This window comes from Quercus lobata, chromosome 1 (assembly GCF_001633185.2).
Source record: "Quercus lobata isolate SW786 chromosome 1, ValleyOak3.0 Primary Assembly, whole genome shotgun sequence".
NCBI lineage: Eukaryota > Viridiplantae > Streptophyta > Magnoliopsida > Fagales > Fagaceae > Quercus > Quercus lobata.
This window is the reverse complement of record NC_044904.1, coordinates 17230285-17251653: the sequence shown is the minus strand read 5'-3', so window position 1 is coordinate 17251653 and position 21369 is coordinate 17230285. Positions and strand designations below refer to the sequence as shown.

General features: G+C 41.7%; 3 protein-coding genes across 3 annotated transcripts; 1 reads left to right on the top strand and 2 right to left on the bottom strand.

Annotated features, from left to right (window-relative positions):
- Window positions 1-9515: 9515 nt before the first annotated feature.
- LOC115949959 lies at window positions 9516-12593 on the bottom strand. The gene is made up of 3 exons (XM_031067221.1): window positions 12331-12593; window positions 10032-11715; window positions 9516-9914 (listed from the first exon to the last, which is right to left on the bottom strand). Exons 1-3 carry the CDS (start codon window positions 12591-12593, stop codon window positions 9516-9518), a joined length of 2346 nt encoding a protein of 781 aa, XP_030923081.1.
- A 6-nt stretch (window positions 12594-12599) lies between these two features.
- Window positions 12600-13661, bottom strand: LOC115949953. The gene has a single exon (XM_031067213.1). It carries the CDS (start codon window positions 13659-13661, stop codon window positions 12600-12602), a length of 1062 nt encoding a protein of 353 aa, XP_030923073.1.
- Window positions 13662-16895: 3234 nt separating this feature from the next.
- LOC115981515 lies at window positions 16896-21142 on the top strand. Its single transcript, XM_031103714.1, has 4 exons — window positions 16896-17207; window positions 17620-17750; window positions 19908-20012; window positions 20447-21142. The coding sequence occupies exons 1-4, from the start codon at window positions 17115-17117 to the stop codon at window positions 20868-20870; spliced, it is 753 nt and encodes a 250-aa protein (XP_030959574.1). The 5' UTR covers window positions 16896-17114; the 3' UTR covers window positions 20871-21142.
- The last annotated feature ends 227 nt before the right edge of the window (window positions 21143-21369 follow it).

The window sequence follows — 21369 nt, the reverse complement described above, 5'->3', positions numbered from 1 at the left end:
TGCATACCTCATCCCTACCGTAGGTGGGATATTGTACTTAGAGCGGAAGTTTCTAATACCCTCCTCGGAGTCAACAAGACGCCGAAAGGGATTCCTCTGTTTCCCCATTTTTCTAAAGAGACTTAGTAGAGAAAAAAAAAAAAAAAACCTTTTGGTGTAGAAAAACAAGGGCAAAAGCTTCAAGATGACTTACAGGTTCAAAAGAAGGACCTCGGACAACGTAAGATTATTTGTAGTCGCCAGGAGAACAGTGAAGACTGGAAGAAGGCAGATTCAATGTATAAACTTTGGAACCACGTAACCATTAAGGACAAGGTGCAGGTTCAATTTGGGAGCTCCTTTATAGTCATGTAAAGGTTGTGAGCGGTAAAATTCCCGCTCACAGAACAAGAGAAGCCCCCTACCGTTAGATTTGGATCTCACCGTCGAACGTGGGAGACAAGGGAGTTGTCAGAATTTAATGCTACCAAAACCGGAGTGCTGAAGCGTCAGGGGCATGCCCCAAAACGCGCACAGGTGCAGGCTTATGACGTCAAAATCCACATTTTCTCCTGAAGAGTCGAAAAGTAGGATTTTGAGGGGCTATTGTGGGGATCGTTCGACTAATAGGCCCATAGAATTCAGAATGAGTTCAGGATTGTTGGGCCAGTGGCCCATCGGAGGCCATATACCCGTCCGAGGACACCATGGTCCTCGGCAGAACGCGTCCGAGGACGATCGCGTCCGAGAACGATCAGGACGTGGTCTCATTGCGATCAGATCTCAGAATTCAGTCATCTCAAAGGGTAGAGTAGCCGACTAAAGATGAAAGAGATAAGACAAACAAATATCTGAAGCTACAGCTACCTCCGCATTAATGACCTCTCAACCAACTCTCTGGCCGCATTAATGTGGAGGTGATACCTGAACAGTGGGGAAGCAGCCTTACAGCTGCCTATAGGAAGTTCCAGGAGGTACCAGATGGGACAAAAAGAAATCCTCCGAACCCAACCTACACGTGTGCGGCGAGGATGGAGCGCAAAGGGAGATATATAAACTGAAGGAAGAACATGAAAAAAGGGGGATCGGACAGAAAAAAGAAAGAAAAAAGAATAAGAGACGAAAAGTAGAGAGAAAAAAGGGAGAAGAGAAAGAAGGATTGGTATTAGTCACTAAGGGGGAATATCCGGAATATCAACTGAAAAACCTTGAACGTTCATGAAATTGAGTCTTGGGAGGTTAGATTACAATTAGCCTAGTTCTTTACACCCACGCTCTAAAAATCATATTGTCTGGGCCTTTCACGTACGAACCGGATACTGTTTTGGTTCGGTACTAAATCTCGTCCTTACAGATGAGAAGTGGTAAGTTGTTATATATAACATGTACAGCTTATTTCATATTTTTTAAAAAAAAAAATTAAAACTTATTGTACAAAACTACAAATTAGTTAGGATGCCCACTTCGATGGACCTTAGTTTTATCTTCTTTCTTTATTTCTCTTTATTCTCTACAATTATGAAATACAAAAAAAAAAAAAAAAAACAAAAACAAAAACAAAAAAACCAAAAAAAAAAAAAAAAACTTGCAAACTTTACTTCATTAATTTCTTCTCGTTGTTCATCTTTGTATAACTTATTTACTTCAAAATTTGACACAATGCAAATTTCTTAATGTCTTCTAATTTACAATTTACACGCCTGGCATATATTTATTTTTTTGTAAAATATATACAAAATCACTTTGTGATTCTTTCATAAAATATGAAAAAATGTAACTTATAACACCCAGGTGATATTGTTTCATTACTAAACTAATAAAATATTCTTTAAAACAAAAAATAGGCTACTCATTTTTTTTTTTTTTCAGAGAGTTTCAACATATGGCATCCGCTCCTAATGATAGTTCTTTATCACCAGACCAAGACACTAATCAGTTTTTGGTATAAGCGGAGATTGAACCCCAAATTTCTTATTCAACTATCAGAGACTTTACCAGTTGAGCTAATTAGAACCAACACAATAAGCTACTCTTGTGATAATTAACACATATCCATATTAATTTCAAGTAAAAGAATATTAGAGGTAGGTTTTATGTTACACTCAAAATCTCAAGGGATTGGTTACAAGTTACACAATTAATGATTTACATATAAAATAGTATCATATGAGATTAAGTGTTATAGTTAAAACCATAGCTATCAATATCATACCAAACTGGCAGTTTAAAACATCAATTAAATCAATGAACAATATAAATCAAGATCAATTTAAAAGAAAATGTTGGATTTGCAGAATTGACGGTTTTTAGAAAAATACCAAGCCACGAGTATATAGTTTTACTAGTCGGAAACCCGTGCAACGCACGGGAACTTACCTATTTATAATAGACTAAAATAATTTTATAAAATTTTAAATTGATTATGAAACTATACTATTGCGTGAATTGCTCCTATCTCTTTGAGTTACAATTTGATGAATAAGCCATTGCTTGAACATGCAATGGGTTGCAAAAAATCTAGCTAACAAATTTAGATATTGAAAAAAAATAACTAAAAAATTCTAATGTTAAAACGTCCGAAAGTAAAAAAAAAAAAATCAGAAAATTTACTGGCACTGCCTAGAAATTATTGAAACAAAACAAAATATATATGACTACCAAATAGAGAAATATAAGAGAAAGATAGGTTACCTTCAAGAGAATAATCCATGGTTATAACAGTTGAAATTTGCTAAACTGTTTCAAATATTGCAAAAAATTGAACCCAAAAATTTAGATGGTCAAACTTTCAAAAGACAATAAAATTAAAAATCAAAAGATTCAGAACCTACAAATTATAAAAACAAAACAAATAAAAAAGTCATTATTGCGAGACAATTTTAGTAAGGATGGAAAGTTTTTCTAAGTTTTTTTATCCAATTCTTCCTAATTGATGAAAAATTTGGTTCAAACATTGTCAAACACTTTGAAGGTGCAAATAATATAGGCTTCCAACATAATCTTTAATTATTAAACAAAGAAGCATGACACCATAAGAGAAAACATAAGATAACATATCGTGCATATACCTTACTCCATAGTTGTGAAAAAATATCCACACAAAAGGAATTGAAAACTTGTACAACAAATGCAATAAGCTACTTTTGATGTGAGACAACCTAACATACGTCTCCATAAGGTAAAACTTAAGGTTATATAATCTAAAATAATATAGAATATAACATCTTTGAACCACACAAAAAGTTAGCAAACTTACTACAATACTTGTAGTTATACTATATATTGTAAAGTACTACTCTATCGCCAATGAAAGTCATGTAAAATCTCATGGGGCCTAGAAGAACAGACAGCCGCAAGGTCACCTCCACCAGACACAAAACAAAAGCAAAAAAAAACTTATTCACAAAAAAAGAGAAAAAGCAATAGCAAGCGTACTAAAAAAATTGAAATTTAGGGTTTTCTCTCTTAGTAGAGACGGACAAGGGAGATTGCTTTAGCGTTTTCAAAGATTTTGTCTTATATATATATATATATATATATGAGACTCCTGTTAGGACTTTCTCACTATTTAGTTTTAAAAATTAAAATTTTTTTAAATTAAAATTGTAGGGGATGGATTTGGGTGCCCAGGCCCAGTATGCAGGCGATTCTGGCCCAAAAGACCCTCAACAATGAATTTGTAGAGAGTGGGTCGAAAAACTAGGTCTTGACAGAATGAACGTAATTGTTAGTAAGCCATACAACCATTTGGACGTGGGGGTGTTTTATTAGGTTTTCTGGGATAACAGTTCATGGAACAATAACTTAGGCTTTGTTTACAGAATTTCTCCTTCTTTCTCTTCCCTTTTCCTTACTTTTTGCTCTCCAGCTTCCGATCCCCTGATCATGGGGGTTTTCTTCTCTTATATAGCATCCTTCGAATGATAATGGCCCTACACTTATTGATCATCTGGGCCTCTACTTGAGTGCTTGTCCCATAGGACATCATCCTCCTTTTCTGTGAGTTGCACTGGCCAAGATAATACTGTTCTCCTGTCCTCTCCACATTAATGCGGCTGGAAAAGTAGCTTCCTTGCATTTAATGCAGCAGTTGTGGTTGCCCCCCCTGAGCGTCTAGCATTTCCCTTCGATTTGGGACGATTTCCCACTATGTGAAGGGTGTGTGTTGGACTCCCATTTGATGTGTCCGAGGAGACACTCCTCCTCGGACGCCTCTTAAACAGGCCCGGCCCGGCCCAACAGGGTTGGGCTAGAAGCCCTCTGGCCATGTCCTCACTTCCTGTTATAGCTGGGATTTGTACGGGTACCATGGCCCATGGCTTACTGGCGAACCTTACCCCCCACAATAGCCCCTCAAAATTCCGGCTCTTCCTTCTTGGTCCGAGGAGGGAAGGCGGGATTTTGATGCCCACTAGACAGTTCGTTGTGGATTCCTGCTTTGCACGTGCGGAGGCGTGCCCTCACGTGCCTCATTAATGCTGCAGGCATTTATTGATCCTGGGGGAAGTAATTGCAGCTTTTAGAGTTTTACGTTCTTTCAATCCAACGGTTGGAGACCGGATCAACGGTGGACAATATTTCATTTGCTCTAGGCGGGAGTGTGTCTGTCCAACTCCCTCTGAGTATATAAGGTTTTGAAGGCGTTCCTTCCTCGCTTTTGACGAACACTCCAGTATTCAGAACACCTTAGAGCCTTCTCCTTCAGCACGTTCTTACCTTCGCCGCCGTTCTCTTGAAGATTCCGTCGAGCTTCTTACTCGTAAGTGCACGCTTCTTCTTCGTTACTCTTCATTAGACAAACTGCCTTCACGTTGTCTAGGATTAGAGGGGATGGGTAGGCTTGAAAAAATGGTAAACTCTCCGGTCGGTATGGCGGGTTTCAGGGCGAAGTATCGTATTCCACCGGAGGTAGGTTTAGAGTATTGCCACCATGAGGAAATTTTGTTCAAGAGAAGAACGGGGGAAGTCATAATTCCAATAATAGCCTTCGTGGAAGGAGGAATGACGAATCCAATGGGGAGAATAACTAGGGACTACCTACGTGGTCATAGGTTGGCCCCACACTAGTGCACTGCGAACCTGTTCCGGATCCTGGGGTGCACCGACGCCTTAAACGACCAGATGAACCTCGGCCTTTCATGGCACGACGTGGTTCATCTTTATGAATGCCATAAGCTCGGTGACTCATACTACCTAAAGTCCAGGACTGACGAAGTGAGGTTGATATCCTGTCTTCCCAAGTCCAACAAAGGCTTGAAGGACGACCATCTGATCGTCTCCGGACCATGGCATGACGGCCTTCACTGTCCGACTAGGGCAGGAGAGCCAGGTGGGGTGTCATAGAATTAGATTCCGTGGGGAGGACCTTAGTTTCGAGCTCTCCTCCTTTTTTTCTTTCTTTCTTTCTTTTCCTTTTTATTTTAAACTTGTTGGTTTGGTTGCACGCCTCCTCGGACTAACTCAAACCCTTTAACGACCTTTGCAGACAAAGAGCGAACATCCCCTCGGCTGAGCTTGGTCAATGTCTCGGCTCTGAATTACCTCCTGAGATCTGAGATTTTCGTAAGCGAGGACAGACAACTACGGTCGACTCCTTTGATTTTGGACTACGTCCCCCTCACTCGATCCTTGGTGGACCCCGGCCAAGCTATAAGGGCTGACAGTCCAAGATTGGCACGTATTGACGTATCCATACCGGGGTTCCTTGCTTCAACAGACTTACCCCCTATTCAGCTGCCTCCCCAACGTGCCTTTCCCCCAGTGGTTATTCCGGAGGAAGAGGCTGGTTCTTCACATTCATCCTTGGAGGAACAAATAGACAAGTTCCAGTTTACCGAGGAGGGAGGAGTGTCGGCCAGGGTAGTAGAGCTCTCGGACTCTGACGACGATTTAGACTGTGCTTCAGCGGCTCCTGATACTGGTTTAGTCATCGCACAAGTTGATACCAGCGAAGAAATTGAAGAAGAAGGAATGGACTTGAAGCCGAGGACTGGCCTCAGGGGCCTTCTATCCAACAGGAGCAAGGGGCAGTCCTCTAAGGATGTCTCGAAGGAACAAGCTGCCACCAAGGCTCCTGCTCTTCCTCTCCCTCCCCCCTCGTCTGACGCGGCGCTGCAACCTATGCCTAACTTAAGGCGAAAGAGGCAGGTAGAAGAAACGGAGGAGGGAGAGATTGGCCGTGAGAAGGCCAGGCCTCAGAAAAAGGGCAAGGAGGCGAAAGAGCCCCGAGAGAAGAGGACTAGGTCCACTGACACCCGAGACGAGGCAGTCACTCGTAGGGAACAATGAATATGGTTGCCACGGATTGAATTGGACGGCGCCCCGATCCCCTGGGATGCGACCCTATGGGAATCCCAACGAGAGCAGGCATCATACCTGGCCGATGCCCTGCAACAATCTCTTTTCTTACCTCGTGATATAGAAGGGCTCAGAAAGACTCGTCAGCCAGAACTTTTCATGTCATTGAAGAAGGACATGGCCATGGTAAGTGGAATCTTCTATCTCGTCCCTATATTGTGCACCCTATTATCGTCATGTTCTAATAGGATTTTTATTTACTTCCGAGCGCAGGTCACCCAACAAATTTTTGTTGCGGAGGAATGGGCCAAGAAGGCTCACAAGGACTTGCATAAGGAGGCTCAGTCCCGTTATGCTGCCGAGAAGGCCGCTGGCGATCTCAAACAGGATTTTGATCGTCAGGATAAAGAAATAAAGGTGGTGAAGAAGGCTCATGCGAGCGCGGAGGCCGGCCTTAAGAATGCCGAAAAGCAAGCTGATGATCTGCGCATAAAGCTCCGCCAATCTAAGGAGAAACTTACGGCGGAGTAGCAGGCGGTCTCCACGCTTAAGGCTGAGCTTGCAAGGACCAAGGAGGAGGCCCGCTTGGCCAGGGAAGTTGCTGAGAAGGCTGTGGCGGCCTCATATGAGCGTGGAGTTCGTGATACTGAGGCTAGACTGGCCGAGGAGGTACCCATTGTCTGCAGGGAATACATCACCACGTCCTGGGGTGTAGCCCTACATCGAGTAACTGTCCCAGCAGATTCTGATCTCAGGAAGGCTGAGAACATCTTCTTCCCAGAGAATGTACGCGAAATTCCTGACGAAGACGCCTCCAAAGAGCCTCTTCCAACAGACTCCTTTATTCTCGAGGCTGGGGGCAATGAGCAGGCCGCGCAGGACAAGCCACCCGAGGACAGCCTTTCCATCAACGAGATCGTCGCACAAGCCAAGGAGGTTGCCCCGGGGACCCAAGTAGCTGATGGTCAGCCCAATCCTGCTCAGGGCTCTTAGGAGACTAGTGTAGGATTTGTTTGTCTCATTTTTTATATTTCGTTTTGTTTTGCCTCGCCAGTGTTTGTAAACAGAATTGCTTTTGGATTTTAATGATAAAGGTTATTTTCTTTCAAATATTATTGTCTACTTTTCTCTTTTTTTTTTTTTTTTTTTTTTTTTTTTTTTTATCATGAATGGATGTCTATTCCATCGCTAACTGTTGACGACCGAGCGTAAGTGAATGAATACGTGAATGGAATGATAGTTAATAATTAGGCGCACTGGCTGCGAACCTTATTTTCTCCAAGTCTTTGGTCCGAAGAGCCAGATAGGATTTGGGCCCTATTTAACACTTAGGGAAAACTGCACCGCGGTTAATTTCCCCCAAGTCTGTGGCCGAGGAGCTATGCAGGACTTGGGTTCTGTTTAACATTTCGTGAGAACCATTTTGTGGTTAATTTCCCCCAAGTCTGTGGTCGAGAAGCCATGCAAGACTTGGGTTCTGTTTAACTCTTCGCAAGAATAGCTTAATTGTTAATTTCCCCCAAGTCTGTGGTCTAGTGATCCATGCAGGACTTGGGTTCTGTTTAACACTTGGTAAGAATCGCATCGCGGTTAATTTCCCCCAAACCTGTGGTCCGAGGAGCCAGGCAGGACTTGGGTTCTGTTTAACACTTGGTAAGAATCGCATCGCGGTTAATTTCCCCCAAGCCTGTGGTCCGAGGAGCCAGGCAGGACTTGGGTTCTGTTTAACACTTGGTAAGAATCGCATCGCGGTTAATTTCCCCCAAGCCTGTGGTCCGAGGAGCCAGGCAGGATTTGGGTTCTGTTTAACACTTGGTAAGAATAGATTAATTGTTAATTTCCCCCAAGTCTGTGGTCCAGTGATCCATGCAGGACTTGGGTTCTGTTTAACACTTGGTAAGAATCGCATCGCGGTTAATTTCCCCCAAGCCTGTGGTCCGAGGAGCCAGACAGGACTTGGGTTCTGTTTAACACTTAACAAGAATAGATTAATTGTTAATTTCCCCCAAGTCTGTGGTCCAGTGATCCATGCAGGACTTGGGTTCTGTTTAACACTTGGTAAGAATCGCATTGCGGTTAATTTCCCCCAAGCCTGTGGTCCGAGGAAACAGGCAGGACTTGGGTTCTGTTTAACTCTTGGCAAGAATAGATTAATTGTTAATTTCCCCCAAGTCTGTGGTCCAGTGATCCATGCAGGACTTGGGTTCTGTTTAACACTTGGTAAGAATAGATTAATTGTTAATTTCCCCCAAGTCTGTGGTCCAGTGATCCATGCAGGACTTGGGTTCTGTTTAACACTTGGTAAGAATCGCATCGCGGTTAATTTCCCCCAAGCCTGTGGTCCGAGGAAACAGGCAGGACTTGGGTTCTGTTTAACTCTTGGCAAGAATAGATTAATTGTTAATTTCCCCCAAGTCTGTGGTCTAGTGATCCATGCAGGACTTGGGTTCTGTTTAACACTTGGTAAGAATAGATTAATTGTTAATTTCCCCCAAGTCTGTGGTCCAGTGATCCATGCAGGACTTGGGTTCTGTTTAACACTTGGTAAGAATCGCATCGCGGTTAATTTCCCCCAAGCCTGTGGTCCGAGGAGCCAGGCAGGACTTGGTTTCTGTTTAACTCTTGGCAAGAATAGATTAATTGTTAATTTCCCCCAAGTCTGTGGTCCAGTGATCCATGCAGGACTTGGGTTCTGTTTAACACTTGGTAAGAATCGCATTGCGGTTAATTTCCCCCAAGCCTGTGGTCCGAGGAGCCAAGCAGGAATTGGGTTCTGTTTAACACTTGGCAAGAATAGATTAATTGTTAATTTCCCCCAAGTCTGTGGTCCAGTGATCCATGCAGGACTTGGGTTCTGTTTAACACTTGGTAAGAATCGCATTGCGGTTAATTTCCCCCAAGCCTGTGGTCCGAGGAGCCAAGCAGGACTTGGGTTCTGTTTAACACTTGAATCGAGTAACTACACAGCAATACGGCACCAAAGATCATATCTTTCATTAATAATAGTACCTTTTTAGGTTGTTTACATTCCAAGGGCGTGGAACTACACGTTCATCCAAGTCTTCTAAAAAGTAGGCTCCTACGCCAGTTACGGAAGTGATAGGGTACGGTCCCTCCCAGTTTGGTCCGAGCTTTCCCCATGCGGGGTTCCTCGCAGTGCCCAAGACTTTCCTCAGTACTAGATCCCCAGGCGCCAACGGCCTGGATTTCACCTTGGCGTCGTAACCTTGCTTGAGCTTCTACTGATAGTTAGCTAGGTGGACCATCGTGCCTTCCCTTCTTTCGTCGATGAGGTCCAAGCTCTTTTCTAGAAGTTTGTCATTGGTAGCGGGACAGAAGGTGGTGGTCCTCTGGGTTGGGAAGTTCACCTCCAATGGAATGACAGCCTCGGCCCCATAGGTCATTGAAAAAGGGATTTCCCCTGTAGACCTACGAGGCGTGGTGCGGTATGTCCATAAGACATGGGCTAATTCCTCTACCCATCTTCCTTTTGCGTCATCTAGTCTCTTTTTCAACCCGTTCATTATGGTCTTGTTGACGGCTTCTGCTTGTCCATTACTCTTGGGGTAAGCTGGCGTGGAATACCGGTTAACAATTCCCAGCTCACTGCAGTACCTTCTGATGGCTTTGCTATCAAACTGGAGCCCGTTGTCCGACACCAGGGTGTGCGGGGTGCCAAACCTGGTGACTATATTTTTCCAGAGAAACTTCTTGACATCGACGTCCCTAATGTTTGCCAACGCCTCAGCCTCCACCCATTTGGTGAAGTAGTAGGTGCCGACGAGAAGAAATTTTCTATTCCCTGTTGCCTTGGGAAATGGACCAAGTATATCTAGGCCCCATTGTGCAAATGGCCAGGGACTAGACATTGGGTTTAGCTCTCCACCAGGCTGGTGTATGCTCGGAGCGAATCTCTGGCATTGGTCGCACTTCTTCACATAATCCAGGGCTTCCTTATGCATGCTCAGCCACCAATAACCCAGCGTTAAGGCTCTGTGAGACAAAGACCTACCCCCCGTGTGACTTCCGCAAATTCTTTCATGTAACTCTTCCAGGATGAGTTCTATAGCCTCTGGATGCACACATAGCAAATACGGCCCTAAAAACGAGCGTCTGTAAAGCTTGGAGTCCTCCGACAACCAGAATCGGGTAGCTTTTCTCCTGATTTTGCCGGCCTCCACCTTATCATCTGGTAAGGTGTCATGCTTTAAGTATAGAACGATAGGGTCCATCCAGCTCGGTCCTGCCCTGATGTTATGTATTCCAATCCCATTGGCCTTCTCTGTCAGTGGACGGGGGATCTCTTCTACCAGTATGACCCGAGGTAGGGGTTGAGCCGAGGAGGTAGCCAACGTCGCAAGAGAATCAGCATGAGTGTTCCCACTTCTGGGTATGTGCGTCAAGCGAAAGTGATGAAATTGGGTCTGCAGGTGCTTAACCCGAACTAGATACTCTTGCATTCTTTCATCCTTTGCCTCCATGTCTCCATTTACCTGCCCCACAATAAGTCTTAAATCCGAGAACATGTCTACGGATTTCCCCTCCATCTTTCGGATCATTCCCATTCCCTCCAATAGCGCCTCATACTCGGCTTCGTTATTTGTGGCTGAAAAACCGAGTCTCAAGGATTTCTCTATGGTTATCCCTTCGGGTGAGAGCAGGACAAGTCCTAACCCTGAGCCCCTTTGGTTCGATGCGCCATCAATGTATGCCTTCCAACAAGTGAGTCCACGTGGGGAAACTGTGCTGCTCACCCGCTCATCAGCCCCCAGTAAGACCGACACTTCCTTTCCTTCTGCTGCAGGCTTCGCAAATTCTGCCACCAGGTCGGCGAGGACCTGACCCTTTACAGCGGTGCGAGGCATGTATCTAATGTCAAAGGCGCCCAAAATCGTTCCCCATTTTGCAATTCTACTTGTGTAATCGGCGCTGCGCAGGATGGATTTTAAGGGGAGTTGAGTTAACACCACGACAGTGTGTGCTTGAAAGTAGCGGGGTAGCTTTCTTGTGGCTTGTACGATGGCTAAGATAGCCTTTTCGAGGGGGAGGTAACGGGTTTTTGCCTCCTGCAGGGATTTGCTAACGTAATAGACTGGTCGCTGCGTGCCGTTGTCTTCTTGGATTAGCACCAAGCTTACTGCATGCGGGGCCACAGCTATGTAGGCAAACAAAACCTCGTCGACCTCGGGGCTAGACATAATCGGCGGTTGGGCGAGGTATTCCTTTAGCTGTTGGAAAGCCATAGCGCATTCCTCATTCCATTCAAATCCTTTCCACTTGTGCAATAGGAGAAAAAATGGGTTGCATCTATCTGCTGAGCGCGAGATGAAACGGTTTAAAGCTGCTATCATACCGGTAAGCTTCTGGACTTCCTTAAGGTTTCGAGGAGGCCGCAAGTTATGGATGGCTCTTATTTGGTCAGGGTTAGCCTCAATGCCTCTGTGAGTCACCATATAGCCCAAGAACTTTCCAGATCCCACTCCAAATGAACATTTGGTTGCGTTCAGCCGTAGTTTGTACTTTCTTAGTATTTGAAAAACATTGCCGAGATCATCAATATGGTTAGGAGCCAGCTTACTTTTAACTGCCATGTCGTCTATGTACACTTCAATGTTTTTGCCCATCTGCTGTTCAAACATCCTGGTCATCATCCTTTGGTAGGTTGACCCGACATTTTTTAGGCCGAAGGGCATCACTTTATAATGATAATTCCCGACTGGGGTGACAAAAGCAGTCTTCTCCTGGTCCTCGACGGCCAAGGGTATCTGGTGGTAGCCCTGAAAAGCGTCTAGAAAACTCATTCTAGAATGTCCGACAGTCGAATCTACCAACCGGTCTATCTGGGGCATAGGGAAGGGATCCTTCGGGCACGCCTTGTTTAGGTCGGTGAAGTCTACGCAGACCCGCCATTTCCTGCTCTTCTTCTTTACCACTACCGTGTTGGCTAGCCACTCGAGATAGAAGACCTCTTTGATAGCCCCTGCTTTCTTCAATCTTGTGACCTCTTCTATCACAGCGTCGGTATGTTCTTTCGACGGTCGTCGAGGAGCTTGCCTCTTAGGTGTTACGGCCAGGTTCACATTAAGGCGGTGGCAGATGAAATCTGGGTCGACCCCGGGGGCCTCGTAAGGGTTCCAAGCAAACACGTCTAAATTCTGTCGGAGGAAGGCAGTCAGTGATGACTTCTCTTGGGGCGGCAATTCCGAGCCAATTTGAAAAAACCTCTCAGGGTCAGATCCGACAAGTACTTTCTCCAACTCCTCACAGTTCACCCACATGGCTGGTCCTCCACTGCCCGCAGTTGGGACCGTAGTCATTAATTGCTATAAGCCACTCTCGGCCGATGTGGAAGTTATGCGATCCTGCTGCCGCAAGATTGCCGACACCATGCATTGCCTAGCTACTCCCTGGTTCCCTATTATCTCTTTGATCTGACCTCCTGACGGATATTTCACCTTTTGGTGCAAGGTTGACGACACAGCCCCTAGGGTATGAAGCCATGGCCGGGCCACGATGGCTGTGTAAGGGGAGTATGCATCTACGACAATGAAGTTCACTTCTACCACCTCTGAGTTTGTTTGCACAGGCAACGTAATCATGCCTCTCGGGATGACGACCTTTCCTTCAAAGCTAACCAGGGGGGAATCGTATGGCAACAGGTCTTCCTGCTTCAAGTTCAATCCCTTATACAAATCAGGGTACATTATCTCCACCGCGTTACCTTGATCAACTAACACCCTTTTGACGTCATAACCTCCTATCCTGAGCGTCACGACTAAGGTATCATCGTGGGGTTGGATAGTTCCTTGTTTGTCTTCCTCCGTGAACCCAATTAATGGCGTGGCGCTCATTCTGGCCCTCTTGGATTCCCTGTCATCTGGCTTAGTCAGGAAACTGCTCACTAACATTACCCTGAAGGGGACAAAGCCTGTCCTTCCAGGTGCGGCGAGAATGACATTAATTGTGCCAATGGGCGGCCTCAACGTACTTTGTCTGGTTTTGTTGTTTGATGGTTCTTGCCATCCTTCAGAGCGATGCAACAGATGTCTCAGCTTCCCTTCTAGGACGAGCCTGTCTAAATAGTTCTTCAGGTTCCTGCAATCATTGGTAGTGTGACCGGGCTCCTGATGGTATGCGCAATACAGGTTCTGATTACGCTTCAAAGGGTCGCCAGCCATCTTGTTCGGCCACTGAAAGAAAGGCTCATACTTCACCTTCTCTAGAATTTTGTGAAGAGGTTCTCGGAACACAGCATGGACTGCCTGAGCCCCAGTAGATCCGGACTGCTCTATATAGTCCCTTCTCGGCCTGTTGCTGTTGTTAAATCGTTCCGACCTGAAGTCCCTCCTCTCCTGAGGGACTACCTTCGCTTTTCCTTTTCCCATCTGCTGATCCTCCTCGACCCTTTTGTACTTGTCGATTCTGTCCATGAGTTGGCGCACGCTGGTGACTGGCTTTCCAGTGAGGGACTTTCTTAAGCCATGTTCTATTGGCAAGCCCCTTTTGAACGTACTGATGGCGACGTCATCATTTTTCCCTTCGATCTCGTTATACATTTCCCAGTATCTATCCGAGTAGGCCTTCAGCGTCTCTCCTTCCCGCATGGACAAGGATAGGAGGGAATCGAGGGGCCGAGGGACTCTAGTGCTGGTGATGAAACGGGAACCAAAAGCCTGCGTCAGCTGTTTAAAGGAATCTATGGAATTCGGCTGGAGGGAATCGAACCATCTAATCGCCATGGGTCCCAAGCTAGATGGGAATGTCCTACACATTAACGCCTCATCCCTGGTGTGGACGGCCATCCTTTGATTGAATTGGCTCACATGCTCCACTGGGTCGGACCGACCATTGTATATGACAAACGTTGGTTGATGGAACCGCCGAGGAAGCACTGCCCTCTCTATTCTACGTGTAAACGGCGACTGGGAGATGTGATCCAGGGCCTTACTCATGGCATCGTTGGCCAGGTCTTAGTAAGATGGGCTTTTGCGGCTGCGTTTATGAGGCCTTTCTTCCTCGTAGGAAAAGGTCTCGCTCGGAGGGGTTCTTGATCTTCGCCGATATTCGTTATCCTCGTCACTGCTAGAGCCCGAGCCGGGTGAAGGACGTTTCTGCTGTGCTCGGCGTAGCTTTTTCTTCCAATCGTTAATCTCTTTTCGTAAAGCCTTTCGATCATTTTGCTCATGGGATGCATGATCCTTCCCCTTTGAACGGCTTTTACTCGTGTAAGAGGTGTCCACGCTTCCCTCTCGTTGGTTGTCTTGATCGTTCCCTCGTTCGACATTTAAAAAATTGTCCTGCCGTTGAGAATCTGCATGTCCGGTTTGGCACGGGCTTGATCCTTCCATTTCTTATTGTTCACTTGTCGAGACACAAATTCTTCCCACAGGCGGCGCCAATTGTAGGGGATGGATTTGGGTGCCCAGGCCCAGTAAGCAGGCGATTCTGGCCCAAAAGACCCTCAACAATGAATTTGTAGAGAGTGGGTCGAAGAACTAGGTCTTGACAGAATGAACGTAATTGTTAGTAAGCCATGCAACCATTTGGACGTCGGAGTGTTTTATTAGGTTTCCTGGGATAACAGTTCATGGAACAATAACTTAGGCTTTGTTTACAAAACTTCTCCTTCTTTCTCTTCCCTTTTCCTTACTTTTTGCTCTCCAGCTTCCAATCCCCTGATCATGGGGGTTTTCTTCTCTTATATAGCATCCTTCGAATGATAATGGCCCTACACTTGTTGATCATCTGGGCCTCTACTTGAGTGCCTGTCCCATAGGACATTATCCTCCTTTTCTGTGAGTTGCACTAGCCAAGATAATACTGTTCTCCTGTCCTCTCCACATTAATGCGGCTGGAAAAGTAGCTTCCTTGCATTTAATGCGGCAGTTGTGGTTGCCCCCCTGAGCGTCTAGCATTTCCCTTCGATTTGGGACGATTTCCCACTATGTGAAGGGTGTGTGTTAGACTCCCATTTGATGTGTCCGAGGAGACACTCCTCCTCGGACGCCTCTTAAACAGGCCTGGCCCGGCCCAACAGGATTGGGCTAGAAGCCCTCTGGCCATGTCCTCACTTCCTGTTATAGCTGGGATTTGTACGGGTACCATGACCCATGGTTTTGTTTATTTATTTATTTATTTTTATATATATTTTTTTAATTTTCTACTATATTAATCAAATAATCATATTTCCTTCAATTTTGCATGGTTATTTATGGTATTTTAAGTATTTTGCTTTTAAACTTGAAGTAAATTGTCAAAATATCAATTAAAGTGTCAATTTTTTAGTCATATATATATATACACACACACACTAGCCTCATCACATGCACTTTGCGTGTGCGATGAGGTTTTTTTTTTTTTTTTTTTTTTGGTCTAGTGTCATAATTTTTTTTTTTAAATTTAATTTTGGATAAGTTTGTTTTAAAGACATATATTAGTAGAAGAGTGTCCTATTTTGTAGGCATTTTAAGTGGAGTTGGAGATATATTTTTACTAGGTTGTCCTCAAGTTTTTTCTCCGTTAAATCTAAAGTTTAGGGGTATTTATAAATTACATAAAAGTCCAGTACAAAGAGGGAAATACTCTTATAAATAGTATAGACAAAATTCTATATTTGAATAATTTTTTTATATAGATACGATATAAAAATTAAACCTATGATGTCTATTTTATAATGATTGATATTTTTCATCATGCCAAAAAAACTATAAATCTCTAATTCGATGATAAAAAAACTTGACCAACTATTCAAAAAATTTATTTGTAGTTATAAAAAAAATCATTTGTATTTATTTTTTTCAATTAATTTTAATGTATAGTGTGTGTGTATATATATATATAATTTTATAGTTTAACTTCTTCTTTTTATATAAATTTTATTTTTTACTTTATTTATATATTTTAAAATAAATTCAATATTAATTCAATTATTGGACTTTTTTTTTACTAGTCAACCTTATACTTCTTTCTTTTGACAATTCAATGAATTAATATTCGCTCCATTATTAGGGTTCCAGTTAACTCAATTAGTTAAAGTTTCTGATGGTTGAATAAAAGATCTGAAGTTTAATCTCCGCTTACACCAAAAATTGATTGGTGTTTTAGTCTGATAATAAAAAACTATTATTAAAAGCGAATACCATAAGTTAAGACTCTTTAAAAAAAACATATTTGCTCCCTTATGAATTCTATAACTATGCTCAAAACTTCTCTAAACTTCAAAAAGTCTATGTTTTGGGGAAAACCCATTTTAGAGTTGTGTATACGTTTTTTTTCTCTCTTCAATAATCAAAAGGTGAAATGCATAAAAAGAGAGAACATTTTATTTATTTAGTTATTCAACAAAACAAAAGAAAACAAACGTGTTGTTATTGTATAACCCCACTTGTTAAAATTTGTGACTCGGCAACCCTATGCAGTCTCCACATCACAATTCACATCCCAAACACAAAGACAAAAATAATAATAAAGTTAATAAAAACTTAATAAAAATTTACAAAATATTTCCAATCTTGTATTAAAAAAAAAAAAAAATGCAAAAAGACAAAGAGGAAAAAAAAAAAAAGAGTGATTTAAAATAACACCCACAACCCTACACCCCATGTTTAGGGTCTTTCACCGAACCCTCGAAAAGAGACTTAAGACCCTCATTTCCCTTTTCTTTGGAATCAGCATATTGAACTTTATTCTCTTAGCATCTCTCTGTTTCTCTCTCTCTCTCTCTCTACATATATATAAACACAAAGCTATTCTTGATTTTAGTTTTAAGGTTTCTGTCGGTTCTTTCATTTTTGGCTTTTAAATCAAAAACTATATCGAAATCACAATCGTTCAATACCATGACTTCAGTCGTCGAGATTGACGGTCACCAGCTAGTCAACGCTCTCCAACCCCTTTCTATCCAGGACCATGGTGATGATAAACGTGATCAGGTACGCTTCTCTTTGATCCCAATCTTTCGAACCCAGATCTAGTTTTTGATAATCCTTCTTTTCTTTTGAAAGTTTTTTGTTGAATAAGCTGTGTTTGGTTGCCGAGAAAGCTTAGGATTAGGAAAAGAAAATAGAATAAATAGTATGTTGTGCGTGTTTGTTTTTGTTTGATTGTGGAAAACTAGGCTAATGGAAATGAAGTTTGACATTTTTCTTGCACTTTAACCAAACAATAGATATACAATTGGCTATAATAATAGAAGAAAAGTTGGAATGCAAATACAATGTTCAATACAAACTTTGCAAATTGTACATGAAACTTTTTTTTTTTTTTTTTTTTTTTTTTTTTTTTTTTTTATGGGAAATTTGAATGATTTGTTATGTGTATTCACCTGGGTTTTGGGAATTACAGAGTCAAATGCAGAGTAAAAAAGAGATTGAGGAAAAGGGGTTTGAGAATCATGGTGGGATATGTGCTGTATGCTTGAATCAGATAGTGCTTGAGGAGACTGCCCTTGTTAAAGGTTGCGAGCACGCTTACTGGTTTGTCCAATTAATCCCTTTATCAATATATGTTATTGGTGACGTTACTACTTTGTGGTTGTTGAAATTATGGTTATGGTCGTTTGCATTCATGTTCGAATTTGTTACCGGAATTGTAGTTCTGCTGCTTTGGTTTTTGGGTTTTGGCTTTATTGTGATTTTCATCTTGGTTGGTGATGCTTGTTGAACTGTGATTGCAATGGACAAACATGGGTGGAAAATGTAGTAGTTCAACTATAGTATAGGAGCATATTATACCTTGATTCCTATAGTTCGATTGGTTTGATTAAAGGCAAGTGTTACAAGTGCTGGTAATTATCTCATTTTAACAAGGGACTTACAAGGGGTAGTTTAATATTCATTGCGCTTATGAGGGCAGTCATGAATGGGAATTATGATCCTTCAATCACTTTTTTTTTTTTTGAGGTAAAAGATAGAACCTTCAAAGTAAAGCTTATGATTTTCGAATGCTGGATTAGGAGTTGGCATGGCCACAGATTCTGAGAATGTTTGCAAACACATGATGGTGGTGGTTTTATCCACATATTGTTTGTGCATTATCTGTGTGTTAGAGTTTGTGTATTGAAAGAACTGATGTAGATATTGATTCAACTCTGTTAATTTATCAAACCAGAAAGGGAAAAAAAGGGGTAGATCGACAGTTCAATTGATTTTGTAAAGCACCTTGACAAGATGGTGTAATTATCCCTTATGTGCTTGTATTAAATGTAGGTTCTTGATATGATGCTACATGTCATTGTTTGACATTGGAAGTATTTGTTAATTTTTAACCTATGGGTAGAATAAAAAGATTTTTGAGAATGCATTTGATAGTCTAGTAACAGATTATAAGATTAAACTTAATAAATATCCATATCTATGCCTATGACATGGAAAGCTTTTATTTGTTTATTTCTAATTTTATTTTTCACACATTGGTAACGTTTGTGGTTGAATAGATTTTTCTAGCATGTATGTCTGTGTATGGTATCAAAAAATTTATTTCATTTTTTCAAATATTGATGAATATTACAGTTATAGGCGTTATGTAATATTGGCAATAAAGTAGTGGTGTTTTGGTTTTTAAGAAATTTGAGTGTATGGTCTTGATATATTATACATCAAATGCATTTGGTTAGTGAAATAAAAATCACATGTTTGCTTCAAAACTTTGATTATATTCATGCTTGTTCTTTTGAATATTCTTTATATTGTTCTTTGGATATGTCTTCTCATTTTCATTTTTATTCTTTTTTTGTTTAAAGAATTTGTGATGATATGCATCTATGCCATGAGGCCTACAGTGTGCCTTAAGTTGGGGAGTATATAAAAAACATCATTGCTTTCATATCGCCTTTTGAGACATGGTTTAGAAATTGTACTGATCAGGTTGCTGGAATGTAATAAGAGGTATGTTAATTTTGATCTTTATCATTCTAGCCAGTATGAACTGAAAATCTTGATCACTTGGCCTTGTTATTCCAAGTATTTCCAGCACCAACAGATTACTTTCCTTATTGCTGTTATAATTACTCTCTCTCATATGATACATTTGTCTTGTGTTATGTTGATACACATGGTAGGAATGTACTTATGTTTTCACATCTTGATACTCATGATGATTAAGTCATTCAACAATTAACATGAGTATCAAGATGTTTCTGATTTAGCCAAAATAGAATTGGGAAGAAGTTGAAACATAGGTATTAAGGTGTTTCTGATCTAGCCAATGTAGAATTGGGAAGAAAAGAGAAAACATGTAGATTTGGTAGGAATTTAAGAAACAAGGTTTAATACTTGTGTTGATAATCTCTGTCTTCAACAAGGTTTATTTATTTATTTATTTCTATGTGGGGTTTGTTTTGGCTTAACATGGATCATTTCTGTTTGACATGTTATTCTTGGTACAATTTTACTTAGGTTCTAATTTCATGAAGCATGCATGAATTATAAATAATCTTTTGGAAAGAAGGGATTGATAACCTTTGGATTAATGTTATTGTGAGCTTAATTTTGTACATGGTATGTGTCATGTTGGTTGGGGATGGGTTTCATGATCCATTGATTGGCTGTTTACTGTATGTTGATTTGGGTGTATGTAGTGAAAAAAAAAATGGTACTTATGGTGTTTTCTTTTTGATTGTTTGTTTTGCGTAGTGTGACATGCATCCTTCGATGGGCCTCATATAGAGAGAAAGCAACGTGCCCTCAGTGTAAACACCCATTTGAGTTCCTGAATGTCCATCGTGCACTTGATGGCAGGTATATCCAGACCTCTCTCTCTCTCTCTCTCTCAATCTTTTGTTATCAAGGAAAAAAGACATGGTAATGCAAGAACATTTTCTTGTGGGAGTTCTGTTTCAGGAATAATTCCTCTAGAAATTATAGTGAGGAATATAATCAAAAGGTTGGAATGTAAATGGTAGAAAAGAAATTTGATGATAGATTTAATGTTGATTAAGATGAGAGTGGAATGAAGTGGTGTGCTATTGCCCCGGGGGGAAGGGGGGGGGGGGGGTTGTGGTTGCTTGATTCTCTGGTATCTTTTCTTTTGGACCAGTCTGGGGAAAACTATTAGTGACATTTGTTAGTAAATAATGAAAACTTATGTTACAGTTTTGGGCATCAAATGCTTAATAGAAAGTAATCTGTAGTCATTTGTCATCTGATTGCCTTAACACATCTTTTATTAACAGCATCAACGATTACATGTTTGAAGAGAGCGTCTGCCTACTTCTTAGAGCCACATGGTTTAAACCTTTGATTGTCGAGGATCATGAAGACTCATTTGATGATCCTGAAGAATATTATCCATATGAGGATGAGGATGAGGAAGACGATCTAGATGAAGTTTACTTTAGTAGTTCATCAAGTATTCGTATTGGTAATCGAAGATGGGGAGATAATGGATTTGTCAGGGGAGGACGCCAAGAAGCAAGGCCAGTGCATCGATCAAATTACCAGGACCCTGGGGCCAGTTCATCTCGAGAACCCAGAAGGAAGGAACCTGTGAAAGCTCCAACAGGGCGACGGGCAAAAAGGGCTCTTAAACGTGAAGCAGCTGATAAGGCGGCTGCAGAAAAGCATCAGCAGCATCTGTTGAGGTTGGGCCGAAAGTGAAAGTGATGCCATTTCTCTCAGTACATAAGCTTGGGCCTCACTCTGATGCGCCTTTGTACAGTATTTCCTTGCTTTCAACTTTGTGAAATAATGTATGATCACTTGGAAAGAGGGAAAAAAAAAAAGGAAAAGAAAAAAAAGAAAAAAAGAGCTTTGTGAAATAATGACATGGTAGCTGGTTTCGACATCTTGATATTTAGGTGTCAAAATTATTTGTTTATTTATCATCTTTTAATGATTTTAGAATTCTAATTATTTGACTTCTTTAATAATGCACAGTTCAGATGAATCTCTTAATTCTTCAAAACCTATCTTATTATCCTTAATTCACTAGGGATGACATATGATGTTGAATCTTTGTCATACTCGTGCTTTTGAATTCCAGTTTGTCTTTTGCTGACAAATTTGGGTGCTTATGATTCAAAGTTCAACAATCAAATGTAAGAATGGAATTATTGATTTTTTAGGTTTGTCTAATGGTGGAGACAGATCAGACCAC